General features: G+C 36.7%; 4 protein-coding genes across 4 annotated transcripts; 2 read left to right on the forward strand and 2 right to left on the reverse strand.

Annotated features, from left to right (window-relative positions):
- Window positions 1-6109: 6109 nt before the first annotated feature.
- LOC143145461 (solute carrier family 52, riboflavin transporter, member 3-B) lies at window positions 6110-8398 on the forward strand. The gene is made up of 2 exons (XM_076308856.1): window positions 6110-6979; window positions 7058-8398. The coding sequence occupies exons 1-2, from the start codon at window positions 6747-6749 to the stop codon at window positions 8139-8141; spliced, it is 1317 nt and encodes a 438-aa protein (XP_076164971.1). The 5' UTR covers window positions 6110-6746; the 3' UTR covers window positions 8142-8398.
- Window positions 8399-8594: 196 nt separating this feature from the next.
- Window positions 8595-11278, forward strand: LOC143145490 (solute carrier family 52, riboflavin transporter, member 3-A). The gene has a single exon (XM_076308900.1). The coding sequence runs from the start codon at window positions 9166-9168 to the stop codon at window positions 10513-10515; it is 1350 nt and encodes a 449-aa protein (XP_076165015.1). The 5' UTR covers window positions 8595-9165; the 3' UTR covers window positions 10516-11278.
- Window positions 11279-12633: 1355 nt separating this feature from the next.
- Rrp46 (exosome complex component Rrp46) lies at window positions 12634-13658 on the reverse strand. Its single transcript, XM_076309607.1, has 5 exons — window positions 13486-13658; window positions 13317-13430; window positions 13111-13232; window positions 12892-13035; window positions 12634-12826 (listed from the first exon to the last, which is right to left on the reverse strand). The coding sequence occupies exons 1-5, from the start codon at window positions 13583-13585 to the stop codon at window positions 12644-12646; spliced, it is 663 nt and encodes a 220-aa protein (XP_076165722.1). The 5' UTR covers window positions 13586-13658; the 3' UTR covers window positions 12634-12643.
- Window positions 13659-14131: 473 nt separating this feature from the next.
- Window positions 14132-20849, reverse strand: Rsph4a (Radial spoke head protein 4a). Its single transcript, XM_076309676.1, has 11 exons — window positions 20731-20849; window positions 19459-19648; window positions 18789-18979; window positions 18023-18110; window positions 17604-17864; window positions 16295-16417; window positions 16079-16232; window positions 15737-15885; window positions 14705-14931; window positions 14278-14468; window positions 14132-14205 (listed from the first exon to the last, which is right to left on the reverse strand). Exons 1-11 carry the CDS (start codon window positions 20847-20849, stop codon window positions 14138-14140), a joined length of 1761 nt encoding a protein of 586 aa, XP_076165791.1. The 3' UTR covers window positions 14132-14137.
- Window positions 20850-22470: the final 1621 nt, after the last annotated feature.

A 22470-nucleotide genomic window follows, 5' to 3' on the forward strand; every position in this document is an offset into this window, starting at 1 on the left:
CGAGAACAACAGCGAACGAACAAAAGAAAAGAAAAGAAAAAGAAAAAGAAACGAACTCTCGTGCGTGGCGCACGCACTTACCGCGTCCTTGAACGAAGATCTCCTTATCTTATCGCGCGTTTCTCTTGTACACAGGACCATCGCGTCGGCGTCGATACGTCCCTGAAACCGGTCAGGTCCACGCGTCTATGTACCGAGAGTACCGACTCCACTGACTCGGCTCCGATGATAACAGTGGCGTCATCGTGCGAGCAACGATTCCGAGAAACGAGTCGGTGGGTATCCATCGGCGGCGAGAACCGATCCGTGTCCAATGTCATTGTATCGTTGTGTAATTTGTCAGATTTTATCCATCGTGCTAGCGAAGAACGCGCGATTATTCACGTCCACCCTCAACCAAACATCACCACCCTCAAACCTATCCTCGTCCTTAGAGAGACCAAGAATCTCGGTGTTGACGCATCCCCGGTCCTCATGTCAGTCCAATTTCAGCCCGTTTCACGGGATCCACCATCCAGAATTTTCTACGCTCGCGACAGGCGAGTGACAGCAGCTCTGACAATCGCACCTAATCCGTTGGGGGTGAATATTTTAACGTCTGTCAGCGCAATACCGCGTTTAACGATTACGACAAGAGACTGTACTCGATCCGTTCCGATGTTGCACACCACCTGGAAGGTAGATTGCGTTTACGAAAGCGTGGCCAATTTTCAAGAAGGGGGAGGGGAAGGGCAGAGTTTAAGGGTTCGAGGAACGTGGAAATTCCTAAGGGCCAGGGGAATCGTTGAACGCGCGCGACACTTCGATACCGATAGCAATTTCAAATAGCTGGAAACTCGCGGTGGCTGGAATATTCGACGACAAGTACGTACGGGACGCATGGAACGTACGGTAACAAAATGTGTCTCGGTGTATCTGGAATTCCCGACATTCGAACGATTCGACGTCGCAAGTGGTGCGCGATGTCCGAGTCTCTCGGCATTCCGGACAGTTGGATGTGTTGCACGGTGTCCGATTGTTTCGGGTATCCGAGACATCCGACGTCCGAGTATACCGATCGTCACTAGTAGTATCGGATCGAAGCTTACGAGGCAACGGTACGTGGAAATCTTTCTTTCGGAGGGACGACCAACGCGAATTTTTAATTTACCCAAAGTGTACCGAAACAAAGTGAGAAGACTCGTCGAAATCCCTATGTAAATATAATTCTGATAAGCGAGATGAAAAATACTCGCCTCGTACACCGAAATAAAATTCAATCCTGGGATTTTTAACACACCCGACGAGGATGGAAACTTTCAATTCGAATTTCTCGAACAGGACCCATTTCGACGAATGCTTCGAGGAATTTTTGGAACACCGGGTGTACATTGAAATTCGCGCTTCTCCCGAAAGTGATTTCCACTGTCCACGATCCGTCGAAACTGAGGATGTAAATATAATTCTGATGAACGAGAAGGAAAATACTCGCCTCGTACACCGAAATAAAATTTAATTTTGGGATTTCTAATGCAATCGACAAGGATGGAAACTTTCAATTCGAATTTCTCGAATAGTCAGGACCTATTTCGACGAAATTTTTGCAATACCAAAGTGTACATTGAAATTCGTGTTTCTCGTTCATCCGAAAGTGATTTCCATAATTCACGATACCCCGAACCAAGGTATCACCGTGTTTCAAAGTTTTCTCAAACGCGTCGTACGCGTTCCAGGTTTACCTAGGTGGCTGAAACGTTCGATATACGTGGTGGTTCGCGGCGCCCAAAGTACCCAATAACCCGAATTTCCAAGTATAATTGAACATCCAAGGGGACTCGAGTTAAGAGGGGAACGAGAGCGTAGCGCGCGTGGCGCTCCGCAATAAATTCATAAACCACTTCGCGATCTTATCTTCCACGTGTTGTCGGCGTTAACGAGGTCGTAGGATTCGAGATCACCCGGTGCCCGTGATTCGGTTCGGCACTTCAGTCAATTAAATTCACTATCACGAGGGCCGAGCGCGGGCATACGTCGCCGAGGAACACGGAACGGAACCGGGCTGGCCACGGTCAGAATTCACCGGGACGTATCGGCCAAGTCGGTCGGGTCAAGGGGGACCCGTTTCTCTGATCTACCTCCTCGTCGTTCATTCTGTCTTTCGTTTGCTTATCTATCCCCCTAAGTGTACATGCGTACATACATACATACATACATTCATACATACCTACATACATACCTACATACCTACATACATACCTACATACCTACATACATACCTACATACATACCTACATATCTACATACATATCTACATACATACCTACATACATACCTACATACATACCTACATACATACCTACATACATACCTACATACATACCTACATACATACCTACATACATACCTACATACATACCTACATACATACCTACATACATACCTACATACATACCTACATACATACCTACATACATACCTACATACATACATGCATACACACGCTTAGACGTTTATCTTTCATTATTTGCACGCGTGAATTCCCGACGTTTCGCGATCGCAGTTCGAGCAACGAGAATCGTCCCCAAAGGTCCCGATCTCGTGCGTCAATCTGTATCGCGCCAATTGACCCACGATAGAGAATCGATCGACGATACGAGAGCAAAGCTGGACCCGGCTCGCGATCGATGGGAACGGACCGTCGTATACGGAAGCACCCGGTGCTCGAGGACGCTTTCAGCTTTCGTTACCGGCGGGATTGAATTATTCATCCACGGGTCGGTGTCACACGCTCCGAAACTTCTGGAGTCGAGAGTCTCGGGACGCCATAAAATACCCATTAGCCGCGACACGGGGATCATCCACGGAAGCAGACACGGACGTTTCAACTTTTCCGCGTCGGAAACGTTTCAAGCTGGACGTACGAGAACACCGAGTGCTTTTGTACCGGTTTCGCGAGGATCTAGCTACCGTACTCCGACCCTACGTACCTGATATTGCTGTCCCCCCTCACCCCTCTCGCTCCAGAATCGCATAATTAATTTTTCTCCATCGATATTCCGCGTCTATAACTACTTTCGGAAGAGCGAACGTTAATATCGTGCCCGGTTCCAGGTTATCGGTTTTTTTTTCTTTCTCCCTCCGAAAAACGAGACGCGAAATACGGAGGGCATAACTGTCGGCATATATTCATCGCCCTACAGAATTCATATCGCAAAGTGGGCGAAAACAGGACTGCAGAACCGGTGACCCGGTAGACACGCTCGGCTATCGCGTTTATTCCACTTCCTTCGTTCGTGGCTCATAATAGGCCCGTGTCAGCGGTGGGGATGGTTAGTGTGACTGGGCCAAGTTACACGGTTCTGGGCCAGTCGTTTGGGACCGTTCCGCAGGCTATTCTCGTTGTCCTTCTCGCGTTGCATTTTCAATCCTTACAATCTTCACGATTCTTTGTTTTCTGTAACAATGGAAAGTGTTCGGTTAATTTCTCTTGCATCTCGACTGAGATTCGTTTCACGTACTGAACAGAGATCGTAAGTTGCCAACGTATCGGATCGGTCGTCACGAATTATACGCGCGTTTTTTTCTTATCGAACGAGACGATTGTCTGTGGAAGCTTATCGCGCGACGAGTGTCGCGAGAGAGATCTACCCGAAACGGAGTGACACGAAACGATAACGAATGACAAGTAACGGTGAATAATTAGATAGGTTCACTGTTCCTTGAACCATGTGGAACAACGTCTCGTTAATATACCAGGTGACAGGTGATACTAAAAATTTGAATCACATTTTTTCACATGCTTCTTTGCAGCTTGCTGTATTTCTGCTCAAGATAATCTCGAGTTTGTAAATGTAGAGTTTCGATTTGCGCGAAGATCTACCTATCCACGGTTTTACAATCGATTCAACGCGACAGTTTAAGTGTCTATACACTCTACTCGAGTGTAGAGATTTCTATTACTGATCGAATAGAGCAATTGATCCACCTCTCTGTCGTTTGAGAACAACTTAAGATCTCTGAAAGGTACTTGCTCAACGAAAGTACACACAGTTACTCGAGTTTGAAAACGATACTCGCGTTTTCGATCGAGAAACGTTCCGTGATCCGACGAGTGGCCAACGATGATAAACGATCGCGAAAATTCCCGATCGAAAGTATCCTAACCGATCCATCATGGCCGTGTAAACGCTCTTATCGAAACGAACGTCGTGCGCGCTGACAGACGATAACGAAACAATAATGATTCCCCTAGTCATTTACGATAGTTCGCGAAACGATCGCCCGTGACGCGATTCACTAATCGAAAATAAGTTTCGCTCGCAGTAATTCAATCGTATGTTTTACGTGTCCGTTACGCCAATGGTGGCGTCACATTTTTCTTATCGACACGACTTCCTCTCTCGTCATTGTCGTCGTTCTCCCTGGTAACGTTTAAAAGTGAACGAGTCACATTGCGCGAAATTTCCTCGACGATTTTCAATACGAACAACGTTTCGAGTTACGTGTAACTGGTCGACGATCATCTGTACTCGCGCGAAATAATTTTTCGATTGAACAATGCGAAAAATATCTATTACACACACGCGCGTATCGTTCCACGAAACGTTATTACCGACGAAACGATCAGAGGAAGTCGAACGAACACGTTTCCTTTTTCAAGCTTCTAATATCCTCGTGACGACTCTTTTTTCGATTGATGTATGTTCGTACTTTTTACGCACGATGTAAACGCACCTCTAACGCAAAACAAGCCCTTTTTCATCCGTGTGATCTACTCAGAAATACGAACGCAACCGTAACACGTTTCTCAAAACATTTTGGGGATATATATATATATATACATATAAATATATACTAATGTACTTAAACCATCTGTGAGTCTGCCTCGTCTTTTATAAAATTCTTGCTATATTCAATCGATGGTGTTTGTTATTTCACATTACCTGTCCTTGTGTATACGTGCATAGCTAAACGATTCTAACCTCGACTAAGTACACGTTAACTGTTCACTAGGCGTTTAATGTCATTGGCGGCCATGTTCCCTATCGATTGATCCTTCTTATCGTATTCTTTTATGGAATGTGACGAATAAATAAACATATCGAATAGAACGGTTAGGAATGAAAATTGAAAGTAATATATATTGTTTAATTTATTCTGGGAATGATTTCATTATTTATAATGTTGATCGTTTTAAAGAATAGAGAATTGCGAGGTGATGAAATGCCAAGAGACTCAAAACTGAATGTACTTACTTTCCAATATACAAGTTTTGTTTATGTATGGATAAAAACTATGTTTTTAAACGATACATTCTTACGTATCAGTAACAGGGTTAATTGTAAAATGTTCGCGTTCGATTGTCTTTTACTTTCTTGCATTTACGTGGTCGTACACAATCAATACTTGTAACAACAATATGAAATATAATCGTAAAAGACATCGATCATTAGGATATTCTCAACTGTGATTATATCAAGGTGTTTGAACTCAGGAGGTCATTACTTCGCTGAATCCTGAATCGATCACAGATGTGTGAAAGTATTACTAACAAGTTCCTAGACCGGATAATAACGATTACGGTAATAATCTGCAAATATGGAATAATTAATTTACGACAGAAATTGCACAATTTGAAGGAAAGTGCGAACAACGTAAAGAAACGTAAAATACACATATTCCTAATATCAGGTTCGTAATATCCAAGTTAATGATTACGAATGAATATGTTACCCTTACGTCGAAAAGTATCAAAATAAAATGGTAAATAGAATCAACAAATTCCATTACCGCAAATAAATCCCATTGACGCAACATTTTTCTGAACTTTCTGTATTTATATATTATTATACGTGTTAATGATTTATTATATTTCACTAATGTTCCGCTGTGTATGTCAATAAATGGAAATGGGCAGTTGTCAATGTCTGCAAGACAACTAACGAGCTGTTCGAAGTTGCTCTCGAGATATCAAAACGATAAGTTTTATTCCTTGTCCATTAGGTAATTTGTATATCTAATAATGTCGCGCCTTACCGTGGCCGAAATAACCACGCGCTGTGTACATGCATATATGTAAAAGTATATCGATAACCTTGACAATAAATCGACAACAATGAAATATATTCGTCCGATAGTTAATTGTCGACAACAGTCGTAGTGCTGCAGTCGATTTGTACGTCGATTATCGTGCTGTAGCTTTACCTCGTTACACGTAACTCACCACCGACAATCTAGTGTACGCAGCCGCGAAGAGTGAATGTACATGCGCATCCGTGAAAAATTAAACCTATGAAGGCTCGTTTTATCGTGGCTGTGACGTTTCCGGTGATAGGTTATGTTTCCCGTGAAGAGAAATAAAATGTCTTGATACAGTGTTAAACGACCACAAAACGAAACGGCTAAACCTCTTCGAGACTGAAAAACAATCGTGAAAAGCATTTATGTGAAACAGGGACTAGTAATAACGCATACTCTATCGCAAAACCGAAACAGTATTAAATGACATTCGAGATTACTGAATCAAAGAAATTATTTATTTTCCTACAACTGACACATGTTCTTAATTAGTTGTTGCGTAAGACAGTTTAGGAAATACCAAGTATAGAAGAAGATAATTTCTCATACGCTGTACTGCCTGTATACTATTACGTGTCTTCGAATACAAAAGCCTACAGTCTTTCATAGAAAAAAACAAAAAAACAACGACGGAAGAATAGGAAAGAATACATCGAAACGTTCGACCGGCCTATGAAGATACACTGTTAATGAGTGACAAAAGAACAAAGATGTTGAGTCAACGATTAAGTAACAGAAGATTAATAGTTGATCTGCTTGCATTAATGTTTGGTCTTGGTGCATGGATTGGTGTAAATGGTATATATGTGCAATTGCCACTTCTGGTGAATAATTCTCCAGAAGGATGGAGTCTTCCAGCACATATGGTTATGCTAGTACAATTTGCCAACTTGGGACCAATACTTTACACAATGTATATCAAGTAAGTACAACATAAACAGTGTGGATAAACGTATGATATTAGAAAATGAAATTATATAAATATTATATTCTATTTCAGGTACAGTGCATGGGCATGTGATAAATACATTACGTACTTACTCTTAGCAGCAGCAGCGTTTACTACATTTTTATTAGCTTTTGTATACAAGGAAACCTCAATAGTGTTTGGCAACGAGCATTCAACTGCTCTTTTGTCCTTAATGTTTGTAATAGCCATTGTTGGATGTACGAGTTCAGTTCTTTTCATGCCTTACATGAGGAACTACAGAGAAATTTATATAGTGTCGTACCTTATAGGAGAAGGACTTAGCGGATTTGTGCCAAGTGTGGTAGCATTAATCCAAGGGGTTGGTGGAAATCCTGAGTGCTTAAATACTACGACACTCAACTCGAGTAAAGTAGAATTTAAGCCTTATTATCCGGAACCTCGATTTTCGTGTCAGACATTCTTTATTTTCATTGGTACTTTGTTGTTCCTGTCTTATTTGTCTTTCTTGGGACTAAATAATTTGTCTGTTTCTATCGGAGAACGTGTGAAACATCCAGGAAGTATGGAGACATTGCCAACAGACACAAGAGCACCACCAAGTTATAAAACTACCTCTGGTTGGACAATGTCTAAACAAATGTATTCATATTTATTAATTATGATGGGAATTGTTTGTTTCCTAGGTAATGGTACTTTACCAAGTATTCAATCATATTCCTGCTTACCTTATGGGAATATTGCGTATCATTTAACTGTTACTCTATCGTCAATGGCTGGGCCATTGGCAATGTGCTTAGGTTTTGTTATTAAAATGCCAAAAGTAAGTCTTCTCACTGTTCTCACAATAGCCCTTTTAGTACTTTCCAGTTTTATATGCGTTTTAGCTGCTATGTCACCTGCCCCACCTTTACAAAACTCATGGATAGGTGAAATGTTAGTAGTTTTATCTTGGACATTAATTAGTGGTCTAATAGGATTTATAAAATTAAGTATCACAACATTATTTAGACCTGATCCTGGCAGGGGCCTATATTATACTGGTGTTGCAACTCAAGTTGGGTCATTAATTGGAGCAATAGTTACATTTATATTGGTTAATCATGCAAAAATATTTCATTCATATTCTCCATGTTCAGTTCTTATAGGACATTGACAATATAGATATGTATAGATCTATTAGTAATAAGTATTTGAATGCATACAAAATATAGAGTGTAGATTTATATAATTAAAACTGATTTCTACTAGTGATTTATATATACAGATCAATTTAGTTTTTGAATTATATAAATAGTTAAAGATATATGTACATTACTAGTACTCAAATTATTTATATTGTGATACATCAGGGAAGAAGATAGATAATATATATCTTTGTAAATCCGGTATAGTGAAAACAAATATTTTATCAGACTCAAATAAGAAATATATAATGCATTTCTACTTAAATTTTGAATACATATATGAAGAATTTGAACTTGACTTAATGAATGTACTTAAAGAATAGCTTTACATATTTAGGCACAAATATATTGTATATAATTGTTAATTGCATATTCAAAACTCTTAATTCAAAAAAGTGAAATTTTATTGTTATTCATTGTAATACGTTTATGTACAATAAACATGGAAATATCAGTATTTCAATAAGTGCTATACAATTATCAGTTCAGTTATAGTGATAATTTCTTAAATACTTGGGAATCAGAATATTAAATCATATTTTATCAAAAATTGAATTAAAAAATTAAACTGTGTCTTAGCCAGTGCAAATATTTACAAAGTATCAATTTTGTTGTATTTTATCTGATAAATTTTATTGTTCAGATTAAAGAGGAGTTGAAGGTAAAAGCTGTATAATTTTATCACACCAGTTTCTCTGGCAGGAGTGTACTAAATACTGTAAAATTGTAATCAATAATTTTATATTTCTTTAAACTGTTACATATAACAGACATAGTATAAAGTGATACTATTAGTGGTATTTATTATCTTGTAAATAACATTTATAAACTTAACAAAAGAATTTAGGTGAGAATATTAATTATACCAAGATATATAAATTTCTAGTATCTATAGTATTTATTTAATAGTATCATTATCTTTTAAATTTGTTATTGATTATTATAATATTCAGGAATAAATACAAATTCTGACTTTTGTCCATAAATGACAAAATGAAAAATGTTTCACAACATTCAAATAAATGGAAGGGAAAAAGTTACATCTTTCTACATCTTCTTATAACTATATTTGGCACATCTACATGGATTGGTATCAATGGAATATATGCACAACTACCAGTACTTATTAATACTTCTCCTGAAGGCTGGACTTTACCAGTTTATCTAGTATTAATAATACAGGCTGCTAATATTGGACCTTTATTTTATATGCTTTTACAACGTTTGCAATGTAAAATAAATGAATCCTGGTGGATATTGTGTTTGTTAGTCTTAGGCACATGTGCAATGGGACTTTTAATATTTTTTTATTCTGAAAAGATTGTAAGTAATGGAGCAGATCATAGTGTGGTATTATTTATTTTAACATTCTTCAATGCTCTGGTAGGCTGTTCCAGTTCTGTATTATTTATGCCATACCTTCATAATTTTAATGAAAGTTATTTGGTATCATTCTTTATAGGTGAAGGATTAAGTGGCGTACTGCCAAGTATAGTTGCTTTAATACAAGGTGTCGAAAACAATTCAGAGTGTATAAATTTTAAAAACGATACAACAAATTCTTCTAACTTAGGTTTGAAATTTTCACCAAATAATTATTTTCTTTTCATTTTTATTATTCTACTTTTATCTCTAACTGCATTTATCATTTTGGAATATTCTCTGTTTGTGCAGAATATAAAAAATCTTGATAAATCTATTAATAATGAAACACAAATAAATTTTTCCAATTATACTAATGATGTACAAAATATAAAAACTTCTTCATTCAAAGAAAATAACAAAGAATGGGTTCTTTGTAATAATAGCAAGGGTCTATCTAAACAAATACAACATTATCTATTTATACTTCTTGCTATCTGTTACTTTTGTAGTAATGGGTTCTTTCCCAGTATACAGTCTTACTCTTGCTTACCATATGGAAATATAGCATATAAACTATCAGTTACATTTTCTCAGTTTGCAAATCCACTGGTATGTTTACTGGCATATAGGTTTAGAATATCAAGCATAAAAGTCATTAATTATTTATCTATAGTATGTTTAATAATTGGTACTTATGTCACATATTTAGCATTAATGTCTCCTACTCCGCCACTACAAAAAACTAAGCTTGGTATTTTTATGATTGTCATGTCATGGACAGGTTTAATAGGATTTATTTCTTATTTAAAATTTTCTATTGTATCAATATTTAGAAGTACAATGCTTCCTAAGATTCTTTTCAGTGTGGGTGCAGTTATACAAATGGCTTCTACGAGTGGTGCAATATTTTCATTCATAGCTATTAATTGTACCGATTATTTTAAAATGCACGATAATTGTGTTTTAGAAAGTAATTAATATTGTACATGAGCATACAAAAGTGAAGATAAGAATACATATATTTTTATATTTTGTTAAGTATAGCAACTGATAATTGATATAACACTTAGAATGAGTCTTGGATTCAATTTGTTTGTTTATGTACAAAAATGTAATGATAACAAATTATCAAAATGTTATTGAATCAAAAAAATGATAGACATAGAAATATATATTTTATGCATAAAGATATTTTTATAATTGTACATCTATGTCTAAATTTATGAAAATATTTATAATAAACACAGACAAACAAACAATAATACAAAGACAATTGTGCAAATGGTGAATGATTGTTACGAAAATATCTATAAAGATTTGAAGGTAATATTATACTGTCCAAGTTGGTATTATACAATTCTTGCTTTGTCATAAGTACTGCTTTTCAGTACAATGTACTTAGGATATACTAATTACGCAGTTCAATTGATTTTGTATTATTTCTTTATAATAGAAGATCTTATCTTCTTATAACTGTCTTTATATTACAACATTAACTACTGTGAACTGTATGAACAATATGGAGAATGATACTATTCCAATTAAATGTATAAGAGTTTTGAAAATTAATATTTCCTGCTTATTGAAAGCGTTTTTTTCAATAAACGTTTTATCAATGAGATAAAACTCCTGTATAAATGTAAAACGCGTGCGGTGTTTTGTAGACACCAAACAATGTTATAAAATGAGCTGTGCTTTAATTAAATGATTTATAGTTTAGAAGATTTTATCCCTTTATCCCTTCACTTACATTCTAATTAGAATAAAATGTAATTGTATTTATATTCAATCTAATATTAAGATATTTAAAGTACATACGTGCCCATTAATTTTTGCTGCTTCCAAGAAATACGGTGGTAAATCAAAAGTATCGTTTGAATGATTCAGTTGAGTATAGTTACCAGAATCTCCGTTTGGAACGAAGAGGTCGCTTCAAATCAGTAATATTTTATGAAGTCGGCGTTTCAAATCGAGGTTGAAGATTCGATGTGAGTATCAATTATTTAATTGATTGTTAATAAATTTGCCCTTATTAATTATCACAATTGCGTTTGTGTACATTTTTCTATTCAAATTTAAAATAATGCAAAAACTGCACAGTTTTAATGTACTACTATCTTAAAATATGAGTAAGTACGATCTTCGATTTATATCGATTTCAGAACATTATAAAAATCGAGACATACTTTAAAATTTGATTCAATAAACATAATCATGTTTACAACTTTAATATAAAAAATTTGTAATATAATATTTAAAAATTGAACAATTATCTTAAATAGAATAGAATTTATTTGAATATTTTGTCTTTGCGGTGAGTGTTCGCTGCGCAGTTGCTTGCGCCTTTCAGCATCCTGTGGCATCGACTCTCGATCACATTGTAGACGCGCGCGAAACAGAGTCAGTGTTTGCTGTGTATTATAAATTATTCCTAGAGCATCGTGGCTCTCTTCGCTTTATAAATCACTATTAGAAAAATATTGAGCGATGCTTCACGAACAAAGACTGTAAGTACCTCCGTATTTCAATATATAAACGTTTAGAAAAGAATACAGTTTCAAGTTTTCAAAATAATTAGGTGTCGTTAGTTTCGAATGTAGAGTTCTATACATCAAAACCAAAAACTGTATCATTTAAAAAGCTGATGATAGTATCTTCTATTTTTTTGTACAGATTCTCAACATTTTATCACTACAACTATGGATTCAGCAGAATTTCCTCGATGATTTTGCTGATGACTTTTACACTGTCCTCCACTCGGCAACACCAACGATCGGTAAGTTACATGTACGTTTTTATCTTCAACCATATTCAATATAAAAGATCCAAATTGACCCGGTTGACTCGTTGTATACTCACTTTGATGAGTATAGCGATCACGGATATAAATTAAACCCACGAGTAATAACATTTCGTTGATTAAGATAATTATAACCTACCTTGCATAACCTATCAATTTTAAAAATTATTCTACCTGTAATAACCGAAGAAAACATTCCACTGTATGTTTGGTTTTTGTCTAATGCAAAGATACAGATCGATTAAAATTTCGATTGATAATTGAGAGCAAAAAATATAAACCACATTTTACAAAAATATTGAAAGTCTATATTATATTTGCATACTTTTTTACAAGATTTCTATAAAAATCAAATATATATTTACTAGCTTCTTTACATTTGAACATTGTTTTTGAAAATTCGGCTTCTGTGAAACAACCTGCAGTGTGACAACATACAATATCCCTCTTTGTACTATCAAATCCGTATGTGAATTCTGCTCTAGCATCCTAAAAGAAAAGTATAATAAATTAGTAACTTGTTTTTAAATATATACAGAGATCTTTATCTATACCTGTAATTGAATGCTATCAGGATCTAGTATAATATTTCCAGTATTTCTCTCTATCATACAACTGACGGCTGCAATGGTAAATTTCATTGGAACTGCTGCATTAATGAGCGCTAAACAGGTGGCATTGATCGTGCAGGCTAGCAACTGAAACATTAAGTTATATTTGCCAACCAAGATTTCAAGCATTCTTGTGCTACAATATGGAAAAGTAAACCATACCCCACCAGAATCTTCCAATTCTTGTATATTGATGCATATAGCCGTCGCTGGATGAAATGTAACAATTATCGCCGCCTCGCATGTTTCTTTTATGTACATTTCTGTCAATCTGTCATCCACCTCTTATAAAGTAAATCAAAGAATTCCATTATCACACTATTAAAATATTAACATTAAAGTTTAGATGAAAATTTCATTCAACTTACTAGGTGGACCTCTTACAGGGACATATGATACTTCGACCGATGCTTTGTTGTAAATCATTTTCTGTGGTTTTGCCTCAACTGGTCCATAAATACCAGCGAGGACAGCAGTATCTCCTAAATTATAAGCATTACTTACAGATAATGATACAAACAATTACAATTAACCTACCTTGCATGAACATTGCTGATCCATCAGGCATAGACAGTTGATTCAATTCGCATTTCATTGGTCGTAAAATATGTTCGGTTTCAGTTACTTCTTCAGTCATGTTTTTTTCTTTTTAAATTACAAATATACTCTGCTTAATAACATTTAGCGGGAAACATCACATGTGCAACACCATAAACAATGGAGTACGTGTTTTACGAATTCGTAAAAATTACTAAACGACGGGAAAAAATTCCCTAGTACATATCGCACTGTTCTACCGACGGAAAATTAAAAATCGCACAATGAAACTTTAACAAGTGCCTAAATAATTATTTTTACAATGATAGACGAATTCGTTTAATATATTGAAACAAATGCTTACAAGTCGCTTATCGATCTCCATGGATTATATTCTTTAACGTCGAACATGAAACTCAATTACGAATATATCATCACAGTTGAACATTGGTACACATCTATGTTTAAATGGTATCTTTCTATAAAATCGAAGTAGTTTCAAACAATCATCAATGACTCGTTTTGCAAACTACAAACGATAGTATCATAGGAGTATCAATATTCGAGTACAATAAAAGTATCAATATCCGAACACCTCGATCTGTTTTACCAACAGTAAATATTAATTCTTCAGGTAAGGCAGCCATCTTGATCACTCGTCATCTTCTTCTTCTTCTTCTTCCTCCTCCTCTTCTTCCACAACTTCTTCTTCCTCCTCTCCTAAAGAAACAAATTCATTTATTATCCAAAACGTAGACCACAATTGTTAATCCTGTAAGTAAATATAGTTACCCATCGGTAAAGGTGGCGGAGGTGGTAAGTGTGCAATACGATAGGCCTCTTCCTGTTCGAAGGTGGGATCTTGGGTCTCCATGATCTCTGGACCTAATTTGTACTGGTCCTGCACAGGTGGCATGGTCGGTGGACTATAGTTGAACGCGTTGTATTTGTGGCCCCAGCCGATGTACAAGTTAGCAAAACGTCTACAATTCGACACCATTAAAGAAACATTAGCGTGGTGCTCCTCGAGCATTAATTTCCTCCCTTTGAACCGCCATAATTTCTCCATTCACGGTTGATTCGAGCCAAACGATAACGGGTTCCATGTGATCGTCCCGTTTCTTCGTCGTCTCGTGGAAATTGATATCGGTCGGTCGCATAAATAACACAGATAACCTAATAGAAAATCATTATCGAACACGGGCCGGGTTGCACGAACCTTTCACAAGCGAACGCGAATGCCCCTGGCCAAATGTTCGATCTCAACAACGCCACCGCCAAATCGGGTAGCACCTGAGACGATTGTCTAGCTGTCCAAGGTATTATCGTGTCGACGATGGCATCTTCCGACAGAGGGGTCAGAAGTGGTGGCCCGACCTCCCTCTGATCGTTATTCTTCTTCTCTTCCTCATCCCCCAATGCTTCTTCTTCTTCTCCGACCTCTTCCTAAACACACGGTTCTGTATCGACGCAACGTAGCGTGTACAGTGAAGGTGTTTTCCTCATCTGGACCACCTGGTGCCACATTGTTTGTGACTACACCATCCGTAATCTCGTCCATTTTCTTTTTTTTTTTATTTCGAAATTAACACGTTCCAAGCAACCGTTTCCATACATTTTTTTCGACTCGACGTATTGCAAGTCGTCATTCTCACAGCTTTCTTTTTTCAAAATCAACACGTTCCAAGCTAAGATTCTCATACTCCTTTTTTTCCAAAATTAATACGTTCCAAGCAACCATTTCCATACATTTTTTTCGACTCAACGTATTGCATTCTCACATCTTTTTCTTCTCAAAATAAACATATTCCAAGCAACCACTTCCATACACTTTCTTTCACTCAACATATCTCATTCTCACATCTTTTTCTTCTCAAACTCAACACGTTCCAAGCAACCATTCTCATACTCCCTTTTCCAAAATTAACACATCCCAAACAACCACTTCCATACACTTTCTTTCGCTCAACATACCGCAAATCAACATTCTCACACCTTTTTCTCTCTCAAAATCCACACGTTCCAAGCAACTATCCTCATACACCTTTTCTCAAACTCAACATGTCCCAGCAATCGTTCTCACAACATTCCTTTCCAAAATCAATCCATTCCAAGTGATCGTTCAAATCAAGATAATTTCTCATCAAGATCGAGATAATGAAAACACTTCAGTTTCCCTCGAAGTTCTTCCCAACCCTCGAACAGTAACGATCCGTGTGGACTCCATTTTAGATCCAGTGTATCAACCAACCTCTTCGTCCTCTTTCACCGGGTTCCACCAAACAGTACGACCCTGTTTCAGTATATAAGGCACGTGGTGACACCAGTTCGCCATTGAAGGGTCCACCAGGTTCTTAACGGACAACGGGTCGTAATGCACGTTCTCGGTTAACGTGACACCTACACCAACAATTCAACAAACCTAACTCTTCGAAGTTGCAAAATATATCGTACAAAAACCACTGTAACTCGCAAATAAAAAAACTGTTCGAACGTATTCGTGACTCGTCGCGTTTTTATTCGGTAATATACAATCTTTCTCCCTCGCTGGGAATTCGTTCTGGTATCGTTAAAAGGAACACGTGAGAATTACCTTCTTCCGGTTCCTCGCCAAGTTCCTCTTCCTCGTTCTCACCTTCGAAAGTGAAGAAACCAATCGGCGAGACCTGAGTGGTCGCGCTGATTCGGGCTATTTGCGCTCGTAGATAATTTTTCTCCGTGCCTGGGTACGGGGGGTACGTGTGAATCTATAAGGAAAAACGATCCCCCTTTGAAACACCCACGAACGATATATCCGGTCGCCACGTACCGGTGTTTCTAAATTTCCCGTGCAGTAACGAACAATCTGTCGCGCGATTAGTATCTGCTGCGGTGTAACTGACGGAAGTTCGATCCACGTGTCCGGGCCGGGCTTGTTGCATACAAAATACACCTGGAACAAAGCCGATCCCGTGAGATCGCGAAAAACTTGCAACGTGTTTCGCATAGTGAACGCTGAACGGGCAACTTCGTATCTAACGGAGCTGCAACGTGTGTAGGAGGGTTCATTCAACGGTACGAATTTTCCATCGGGTTGTTCGGAAAGTAATTTTGTTTTTTTTTTTTTGAAAATGTGAAAATGAAACACGAGTTTTTTCAGAGCTCACAAACGTTTCATCAGATTGTATATTCTCCATTTTGGTAAACGAAACGAGTTTCTACAGAACTTAAATATTTGATGAGTACTTATGTAAATAATTTTCGTTATCGATTCAACTCGAGCTGTGATTGTAATTTGAATCAATTCGTGGACGAGGGAATGTTTCTCGGTTGCTCGTGATTGGTAATTATTTCGATTTTGGAAACTTTGGTTCGATATTGAATTTTTTAAGGAATTAATTTTTTTTTTTAAGTTCGTATTGTAGGATCATAGGAACGATCGATTTGTAATCTAACGGGGCTGAAAAATAGTTTGTTATTTTTTTTAACGAATTTGATTTTATCAATTTCCTCGCTCTTGATTTTATTAAATTTTCTGGGTCGAGTTGCTTCCTATGATTCTTCGATCAGTTTTTTTGTTTTATCGAATTTTTATTAAAGTATGCGCTTTTTACTCGGTTAAAAATACTGTAGCGAATAAGACACGAATTCCATTCGACACAATTTGTAGAATGTTTAAAAGTATCGCTTTACAATTGTTACAATTTTCCATCGTCTTCCTGTAATATTACTTGCAAATATTTCCATTGAAATTCAACTCTCGTGCATAGATCGTTGTCGAATTAAGTTTTTAAATAATTTCACAACAATAGTATCTTCTGTGATAAGATTCTTATATATTTAGTTGTTCGTCAAGTGATTTCCTTTCCCAAAATGGAGAATATATAATTTAATAAAATGTTTGTACGCTCTAAAAAAAATCTAACAGAGCTGAAAAATATTCAAAAAAAAGACTTTCTGAACAACCCAATATTTATATTTTACCCAATAATATATTTTGATTTTGCACACTATAATTTTAGTTTCTTGTCTTTGAATCAGAGAAACCTCGAATGGAATACTATTCTCACGTGTGATTCTTTTTCACTGTAAAGTTACATCGATAAATTGTACGTTAGGAAGCACGAGCACGATTATACCTTGGAATTCAAGCCACTTCCGATCCTCTCGGCGGGCACTTCCGTTGCTGGTTTCCACGAATGTGTAGGCAGAGGTGGAAACACGAGCTTCAAACCCACTTTTTCCTTTTCTTCTTTCCCTTCTGCATCTTCTGTTCTATCCTCTTGATCGTCTCTTTCTAAAAGTGCATCTGTTTCGTCCGCAACTCCGGCCGCTGTTTCCGCTTTCGCCAGTTCCTCTTGACGCTTCCTCTCCTCCTCCAGCTCCTCCTCGGCTAATTTCTGCCGGCAGAGTAGTCGACGAGAATTGGGGAAAAATATTGTTTCGAAGAACAGACGGAACTTTAATAGCCCGTCGTTGTTGTAAGGTTATTAAAGAACTTTGGAAGTTCGTTAAGCACGAATCAAAAGTGAATTATTCTTGGCCGTGTTGCGTTCACCTCCAATCTCTTGTTCAGTTCCTCGGTTGTGAGATCAGCTTCCACTACGTAGTAATTTTTCGGGTTGCCGAGGATCTTGCCCCAAAATCTTCGTTAGAAAATGGTCCGTGTAATCGATCGATTTTAAGAGTGAAAGATTCAATGAGTAATATCTTTGGCACCAGGGTAATATTAATATTAAAGATATAAAAGATACAAAATATATAAAATATATAAAAGATATAAAATATATAAAATATATAAAATATATAAAATATATAAAATATATAAAATATATAAAATATATAAAAGATATAAAATATATAAAATATATAAAAGATATAAAATATATAAAATATATAAAAGATATAAAATATATAAAAGATATAAAAGATATAAAATATATAAAATATATAAAATATATAAATGATATAAAATATATAAAAGATATAAAATATATAAAAGATACAAAATATATAAAAGATATAAAAGATATAAAAGATACAAAAGATATGAAAGATATTACTTATTGTTGAACAACAAAGTATGCACAGTGAAGAAATTTCCCAATTATCGATAAGTAAAAGCTACGAGTGTTATTAGTCGATATATTTGGAAGTGGGAATTTAAATATTGAAATAAAACATTCGGAGGTGAAAATACGAATATTTGAATAAAATATTCGAAACCCGATATTTGAATATTTAAATAATTCATACGAGTGAAATATTTCCCCATTTGAAATTAACGTCGAATTATTCTATTAACGGTTAGTAATGTTGCGTACTTAACGTTGCCGATAGGAGCTTCAGCCATCAGTTTCCGTATAGATAAATTGAGCATCGCCATTTCGGTACGAGGCAATCCTACATTAGTTTGTTCGAAGTAAAACAACAGTTTCATCAAATCCAGTTTCTTCTTATCGTCTTCGTCTTCCTCTTCCAGTGTTTCACGTTCGGTTTCATCGATCCGTTGAACCTCCTGCAACAAATTGAGTTACATTTATAGACGTCGTTAAAATTGCAGAAGCAAATATGGATCCTCGATTCAACCATTTTTTCTCTTTCGATTATTTTTTTTAACGAAAGCAATTCAAAATTGTCTCGTTACTCGAATTTTTCATCATCATCGGATTCTTTCTGTTCTTATTTTACAAAATTTATCCCATTCTTGAAAGAGACACTCGTAAACCACTCTTCTCAACTTTTCATCATCATCAGATTCTTTCTGTTCCCATTTCTCAAAGTTTATTCCATTCTTGAAAAAGACACTCGTAAATATCCATTATTGCGTCGATCGATCAAAAACAGATGATTCTCTCCGGATTTACTTATCGGTGGGGCAAAAAATTATAATTATCATTCACGTCGCGAAGAAAGGTCGGGAGAGGAGGAACGAATGGGAGATTGAACTTTTATAATTAACTGTCCAAATATTCTACTTTAGTGATTGATCACCTCGAACAATTTCACGAATTTCTTCGCGTCTTCGTACTGTGACGGTGGTACGTACAGATCTCGAAGATGATCGGTCTGGGTTTTGAATCTTTCCTCCTTTACTTTTCTGCTGTACTCCTCGAAAATATCCACCACGTTTTTCGGTCTCTCCGCGAGTATCTTCGCTAATACTTCCGTCAAATGATCGTACCTGTAACGCGTGAATATTGTTCGAGAAGAACTGAATTTGAGAAAAAAAAAATAACGCGTAAAGGTTGTTCGAGAAGAATTGAATTTGAGAAAAAGAGAAAAAAAAATACAGGCGAAATTTCGTGAAATTTCCAATTCGAATGAATAAAAAAAATCTCGAAGGAGTGTCGTTAAATTAAATTTTTTCAACTTTAAAATTTTCTTATTTAAAATCAGATCTACAACCCAACTAAACAATATATATATAAGAAAATTTTAAAGCTAAAAAAATTTAATTTAACGACACTCCTTCGAGGTTTACTTATATATATATATTGTTTAGTTGGGTTGTAGATCTGATTTTAAATAAGAAAAATTTAATTTAACGACACTCCTTCGAGGTTTACTTTATTTATTCAAATTGGAAATTTGACGAAATTATATATATATAATTATATCGGTATTCTATTTTGTAATTAGGATAATTCTAATCTACCCTTCTCTTTCATTCAATTTCATTTGCTCCATTCTCTACCACAACCGAGGAAATATTTCTTACACTTCCCCCCGTGTGATAAATAAATAAATTTCCAAGTTGTACGAGAACGAAGACCCAACGTCGAACATCGAGCCGTCTCGTAACATTTCGATTAAAATTCTGAAAAGATCGTGCAAGTCTCCGTTTGATGGAATCCTGTTCATAATCCTGTCAGTCGAACAGAAACGCGACTCTGAGGAGTTTCTTTCTTATTTAGCCGTGTACGTTTGTCCTCCCTCGTGTTTAATTAAATCGAGTATCTGACGACAGAGGGACGTCCGCAACCGAAACCGTGTCTGCCTCGATAATCGCGTTAACGATACCTTGAAACTTGCTACGAACGATTTCCCAGCTCGCGAAGAGTTTCAAAGCGCGCGCAACCCTAGGAAAACGTAACCTTAAAACGATTACCCGATAATTAAATAACTATTTACTTCTCTCGGTAACGTACAAGAGTCGTTTCTCGATCGATAAAATTTCCTTAGTCATTTGTACGATTCCCTCGATCGATAAGAATTTTTCTCGACGATTACCGTACCCGTGTCGATTCATTTTCCAAAACTCACAAACTATTACCCGACTCTGGACTGTATTTCTGAAGAAACATTTTCGCGCGATGTAGATCGTGCTCCATGCACGGTACATCGTCCGGTGGCACTTCCTCGATGTTATAACTGTACGCCATTTTGTCGAACTATTCTCTTCGTTAAACGTTCCTTCCTATCGGTGGATGCAGCGCTCTTGGCGAAATTTCGAATATTTTTCCTTGTATCGACGTAACCAACACGCGTGTCGTAATCGTTTTGTAACGCCTATCGCTCGACACCCAGACCGGACAATAACGATTCTTTTTTTTTTTTTTTTTTTTCTTTCTTCCTTCCTCTTCTTTTCCAATTTCTCTTTGTTCAACGTATCGTGCACAATCAGCGGCGTTCGTCCGTTTCGGAGCCGACTTCGGTCTCGAAATTATTATCCAATGACCCAATTACATTAACGAACCGAAAACGGTTCTCTAATCGGGAGTAAATTAATTAAACCTGCGACAAAGATAGCGGCACTCGGCGGTGGTGTCTCGTTGATTTCTGCTTCCTCGAGCGACGAGTATATTTAACACTGGAGATAGCGAGCGTTCTGTATACGTTACAACGACGTTGAATTTATTTCGAGCACGGGGATTCGACGTTCGACGAATCGGGGGTTACAGGGTGGATAAACGAGTCGTTCGACCGGTATGAAAATCGAACGGGTATTTAAGATCCGCGGGGTGAATCGAATCGGTCGTTGATAACGTTTGGAAAGAGGCGAGACTAAACTGTGTCGTGGAACATGAATGGCCATCTATCTCAATGGAATTAAATCGCACGCGCCGCTTTCTATCAGGCAGCATCCTGGGGCACGGTTATCGTCTATCGAGTGTCCTAAATAGAAACGATGCTTCTCGAGGTCACTAGCTGCTTCCTTTGACGCCCACCCCTTTACGATGCGCAACAGGACACGTGTCCTTCCTTTGGAAAAAGTGACCTAACGGACTGATTAGAAACGAGCCGGCCACCACTCGACGTTTCCAGAAGATACTCGGTTACGGACGGGATTCGCGGTTATCGCCAGCGCTGGATGAATTTCTATTTATATCGTATTCGTTGCTCCGATGTATTTTTGACAGGCTGTTTCAACTCGGTACCGATTTAAATGTAATTCTAGTCGGCTGGAATTCGAGCTTAATTCCTCGAGGTGGTAACCTATTTTTTTTTTTCTTTTTTTTCCTTTTCTTTTCCTTTTTCTTTTTCTGTTACGCTCCCGGATCATTATCGAAATTTTGGGTCTTCGGGTTACCCCGATTTGACGATTTTATTGGAGTATTGGATATTGAAATATCTTACCCGGGAAACGGTACGGAGATTTTATTCGATTATTGGATATTGGAATATTTTATTCGTACATTGGGTATTAGAATGGTTTATTCGGAAGTTTTAGTTGGATGTTTTATTTGAATGTTTTAGTTGGATGTTTTATTTGAATGTTTTATTTGAATATTTTATTTGAATATCTTACTTGAATATTGAATATTTTATTTGAATATCTTATTTGAATATTGAATATTAGGATATTTGATTAAAATACCGGTTGGATATTTGAAATATTTTAATACATTCTTTATTATAATACACTCTTTATTTAATTTATTTAAAATATTCCATTGTGTAGAGATGTACAGTTGCGAAACCGAAAATTAAAATTGTAAAATTCGAAATAATCGAAGCTAATTTCGAAGATGGCTTTAAAACTGTTAAAGGGAGCAGAAATTA

This window comes from Ptiloglossa arizonensis, chromosome 4 (genome assembly GCF_051014685.1).
Source record: "Ptiloglossa arizonensis isolate GNS036 chromosome 4, iyPtiAriz1_principal, whole genome shotgun sequence".
NCBI classification, from domain to species: Eukaryota; Metazoa; Arthropoda; class Insecta; order Hymenoptera; family Colletidae; genus Ptiloglossa; species Ptiloglossa arizonensis.

What these genes read in the sequence shown, in the direction of transcription:
- LOC143145461 (XM_076308856.1), top strand. Translation starts at nt 6,747, where the DNA reads ATGAGTGACAAAAGAACAAAGATGTTGAGTCAACGATTAAGTAACAGA. An exon ending in CTTTACACAATGTATATCAA is followed by an intron (nt 6,980 to 7,057) that starts GTAAGTACAACA and finishes ATTCTATTTCAG; the next exon opens with GTACAGTGCATGGGCATGTG.
- LOC143145490 (XM_076308900.1), top strand. Translation starts at nt 9,166, where the DNA reads ATGAAAAATGTTTCACAACATTCAAATAAATGGAAGGGAAAAAGTTAC.
- Rrp46 (XM_076309607.1), bottom strand. Translation starts at nt 13,585, where the DNA reads ATGACTGAAGAAGTAACTGAAACCGAACATATTTTACGACCAATGAAA. An exon ending in ATCAGCAATGTTCATGCAAG is followed by an intron (nt 13,431 to 13,485) that starts GTAGGTTAATTG and finishes CTTATAATTTAG; the next exon opens with GAGATACTGCTGTCCTCGCT. An exon ending in CTGATAGCATTCAATTACAG is followed by an intron (nt 12,827 to 12,891) that starts GTATAGATAAAG and finishes CTTTTCTTTTAG; the next exon opens with GATGCTAGAGCAGAATTCAC.
- Rsph4a (XM_076309676.1), bottom strand. Translation starts at nt 20,849, where the DNA reads ATGGCGTACAGTTATAACATCGAGGAAGTGCCACCGGACGATGTACCG. An exon ending in AATTCGTGAAATTGTTCGAG is followed by an intron (nt 18,980 to 19,458) that starts GTGATCAATCAC and finishes TTGTTGCAGGAG; the next exon opens with GTTCAACGGATCGATGAAAC. An exon ending in CGGTGAAAGAGGACGAAGAG is followed by an intron (nt 14,932 to 15,736) that starts GTTGGTTGATAC and finishes CCGTGTGTTTAG; the next exon opens with GAAGAGGTCGGAGAAGAAGA.